The sequence below is a fragment of the Pelodiscus sinensis genome, chromosome 30 (genome assembly GCF_049634645.1).
Source record: "Pelodiscus sinensis isolate JC-2024 chromosome 30, ASM4963464v1, whole genome shotgun sequence".
Lineage (NCBI taxonomy): Eukaryota > Metazoa > Chordata > Testudines > Trionychidae > Pelodiscus > Pelodiscus sinensis.
Genome location: NC_134740.1, coordinates 14,107,406 through 14,111,216, shown reverse-complemented (window position 1 = coordinate 14,111,216; position 3,811 = coordinate 14,107,406). Strand labels below are relative to the sequence as shown.

Below are 3,811 nucleotides of genomic sequence, written 5' to 3'. Positions count from 1 at the left end.
GAACAGCCTCTCTCCAGCCTCTTTGAACCCCCCTTCAGGGAGTTGCAGACTGCTCTCAAATCCCCCCTCGCTTTGCTCTTCTGCAGAATGAACAAGCCCAAATTCCCCAGCCTCTCCTCATAGGCCATATGCTCCAGCCCCCTAATCATATTGGTTGTCCTCTGCTGGACCCTTTCCAATGCGTCCACATCCTTCCTGTAACTGGGGGCCCAGAACTGGACACAACACTCCAGATGTGTGGAGTGGACAGAAGTGTGGACAAACGCCACCCCAGGAGAGTTCTGCACCAAAGCATGAACCATCCTGTGCCAATACATTAGAAACTTGGCCAAATGCTGCATAGTTCAATTGTAAAAAATGACCCATTACAATCCCTCCCGTTTTAGTTATGTCAATCATTTATTTCAAGATGCCAATCAACAAGTCACTAATACGCACAGCGACAACAAGAAGATTCCAGCAGGAGCAGAGATGGAAAGAAACCTTTCCGACTACCCAGATCCAGCTGGGGAGTGCTTGAGGGGGTGACCGCCCCCCCCAAAGCTTTTGAAAATCCCAGAGGTGCCTAAATACCTTTACAAAGCCAGACCTGACAGACCAATGTGGAAGGGATTTGGGTGGCCCTAGAAGATCCCTCAGAGCCCAGTCACAGGCACCTCTCAGCCCAGAAATCTGAAAACCCCTCCCCTTATGGCCCAACCATGGGGCACTCCCTAGCCCAGACCCTCCTCCCTACATAACCTTTGCTTTCATGAGTTTCATGAGCATGATGCAGCCCCGTGTGGTCCTATCTTTCCTCCCGCTTTGCAAGAGCTGGGTCTCCCCAGCCCTCTCCCATCAGGCCAGGCTGTGAAAGCGAGCAGAGCCTCCATCCCCATCAGGCTGGGCGCGGCACTCACTGCAAGCTAGAGAACTGTGCTCTGCAGTGTCCGGCAGCCTCATAGCCACCAGCTGCTCTGCAGCCACGGTTCTGCGGGGGAAGCACGATATTCTGCAAAGGACGGTAATTCTGCACAAGTTCTACATGGTACAGCAGCACAGAATCCCACCAGGAGTCAAATACAGGAGACCCCATTAAAATAGACTTTAGTGTAAGCTGTTTTACAGCTGTCCAATCACAGGAGACACTGCCTGAAATTTACAAAACACCCTGTCGAAGCAAAAGACTTCCCTGTATTTAGGCGGCTAACAAACAGCTTTATTGATCAATAAGGCACAAAGTGAGCCAAACGTGACCCCAGCAGAGCCGGGCCCAGTAAGGCTGCCCAATACAAATCAATCCTAGTATTTTATACCCTTAACCAAACAAGTCTGATGCCAGGGCAAGAAGTCAAAGCGAACTTCAAAGAGAAACTAATATCAGCAAAGAGGTATTAGGGAGTAGGAGCTTCAGCTCAAAATAGTTCATTAACGCATTCCAACAGTTCATCCTCCTGGATTTTCTCACATCGGTGAAGGTCAGTCCACTTTCTAGCGTACGTGCCGAAGCAGGCAACTTAAATGGCTTCTGTGATACAAATGGCTTCTAGCTAAATATGAAATGGTTTCCACAACCCCTAATAGGGTAACAAACCATCAATGCTAAATTCAGAGAACGGCTGTTCGCACTCACTCTCGCATACGGCCCAGTATTTTGAACGTAGCGACTATCTACATTGACAGCAATGGACAAAACCTGCAATTCATGCCATACCTCCTACGTCAGGGACAGCCCTTCAACTTCTGAAAGCGACCGCCTTCATTGCAATTTTCAACAGGGCCCCCTTGACCTCCTTGTTTCTCAGACTGTATATGAGGGGGTTGACGGTGGGCGTCAGGACCGTGTAGAGCACAGAGATGGCTTTGTTGAGACCCGGCGACTGATTCCCAATGGGGACGCCATAGATAAGAATGAGGGCCCCGTAGAAAATGCTGACCACAAGGAGGTGGGCGGAGCAGGTGGAGAAGGCTTTCTTCTTCCCAGTGGTGGAAGGGATCTGAGAGATGGTCAAGATGATTCTACAGTAGGAAACCAGGGTTAGCAAACATGGGACTAGAACAATCCCGGCAGCAAAGCTGAAAGTCACAACCTCGATCTTGTGAGCGCCCGCACACAACAGTTTTAGCAGCGGCATTAAATCGCAGAAAAAATGGTCGATCTCGTTGGAACGACAGAAAGGCAGCCTGAATAGCATAACGATGCTTATCAAAGGAACCGTGAAACCCGCAGCCCAGGAACCCGCAGCTAGGAGAAGGCAAACCCGGAAGTTCATAATCGTTGAATAGCTGAGCGGATGGCAGATGGCTAAATACCTGTCAAAGGACATGACGGACAGCAGCAAACACTCGGAAATGCCCAGGGAACCAAACACGTACAACTGCGTGATGCAGCCCACGAGAGAAATCACTTCGCGCTCGCTAAGCAAAGTCTTCAGCATCTTGGGGACCACGGTGGAGACGTAGCAGATCTCCAACCAGGACAAGTTGCCCAGGAAAAAGTACATGGGGGTGCGAAGGCTGCGATCAGCCAAGACGACGAAGACAACGAGCATGTTCCCAGAGACGGCGATCAGGTAGGTAAATAAAAACGACACAAAGGGCAGGAGCCGCAGTCCATGAAGGTCTCCAAACCCAAGCAGGATGAACTCGGTGGTGGCACTTTGATTGTCCTTCGCGGTGCTGGAAATGGGCACCTGCTGGATACAGGTGTTTAAAAAACCCCACAAAGGTATTAGGGCAAGCAGTGGTCATCAAAGTTCAATTGGTAGGAAAACTTAAACTCTACTTGTTTACACTACAGCCCCCATCGTGCGCACACTTAATTTTTGGAATCATAGAATCCTAGGTCTTGCAGAGACCTCAGGAGTCATCAAGTCCAGCCCCCTGCCCAAAGCAGGACCAACCCAACTACCAGCCCAGCCAGGGCTTGGTCAAGCCGGGACTGAAACATCTCTAGGGATGGAGATTCCACCCCCTCCCTAGGGAACCCAGCCCAGCGCTTCACCACTCACCTGGGGAAAGAGTTTTTCCTATTATCCAACCTAGACCCCCCCCCCCGCCACACACTGCAACTTGAGCCCATTGCTCCTTGTTCTGCCCCCACTGAGACCAGCCTCTCTCCAGCCTCTTTGGACCCCCCCTGCAAGAAGTTGAAGGCTGCTCTCAACCCCCCCCCCCACTCTTCTCTTCTGAAGACGAAACAAGCCCAAACGTGTCAAACGTGTCCTTTTGTTAATTAATGAATTTTCCATTTGTGCCAATGACCATCACATCCATTCATCTCTGCCCAAGATCTCTACAATGGTTGGGTGAGCAAGAGGGTTCTGGGAATTCCCCAAAACAAGCTAAAGGCTCTTGGCCAGCAAACGGTAAAGGGACTTCATGTTGAATGAAACATTGTACAGTTGAGTGGAATAGCTCTTCTCTGTCATTAAACTTCCTGCTGTTTTGGGGCCAGATCTAATTCTCCCCCATTGATAATAATCTAGTTAATTTTTTAAAAATAAAGGAATGTCTAAAACAAACTGACCTGGTTCTCGACTTCATTCTCCTTCATAGGTGAGGAATCCGACAGCAGCAAAGTTGACCTTCCCTGAGTCCTGTCATACGTACTGCCACCTGCTCGTATTTAATGTCCTTCTGCACGTGAATACGCAGCAGGGCTAATTATGGAGAATCACTCTTTGTTCCGAGTGACGTTGGGCTGACGTTCCCAGTGGGAATATTTTGCTTTTGTTGGGAGACGCCCTTTCTGATGGCTTACATGCAATGTTTCATCATACACGGACTGCGTTGACTCTCCATCCATCTGTCCATCAAGAAGGGTGGCCAT

General features: G+C 49.7%; 1 protein-coding gene across 1 annotated transcript; it reads right to left on the bottom strand.

The window, feature by feature from the left end:
• Window positions 1–1,715: 1,715 nt before the first annotated feature.
• Window positions 1,716–3,811, bottom strand: LOC102456873 (olfactory receptor 10A2-like). The gene is made up of 2 exons (XM_006122755.2): window positions 3,743–3,811; window positions 1,716–2,672 (listed from the first exon to the last, which is right to left on the bottom strand). Exons 1-2 carry the CDS (start codon window positions 3,809–3,811, stop codon window positions 1,716–1,718), a joined length of 1,026 nt encoding a protein of 341 aa, XP_006122817.2.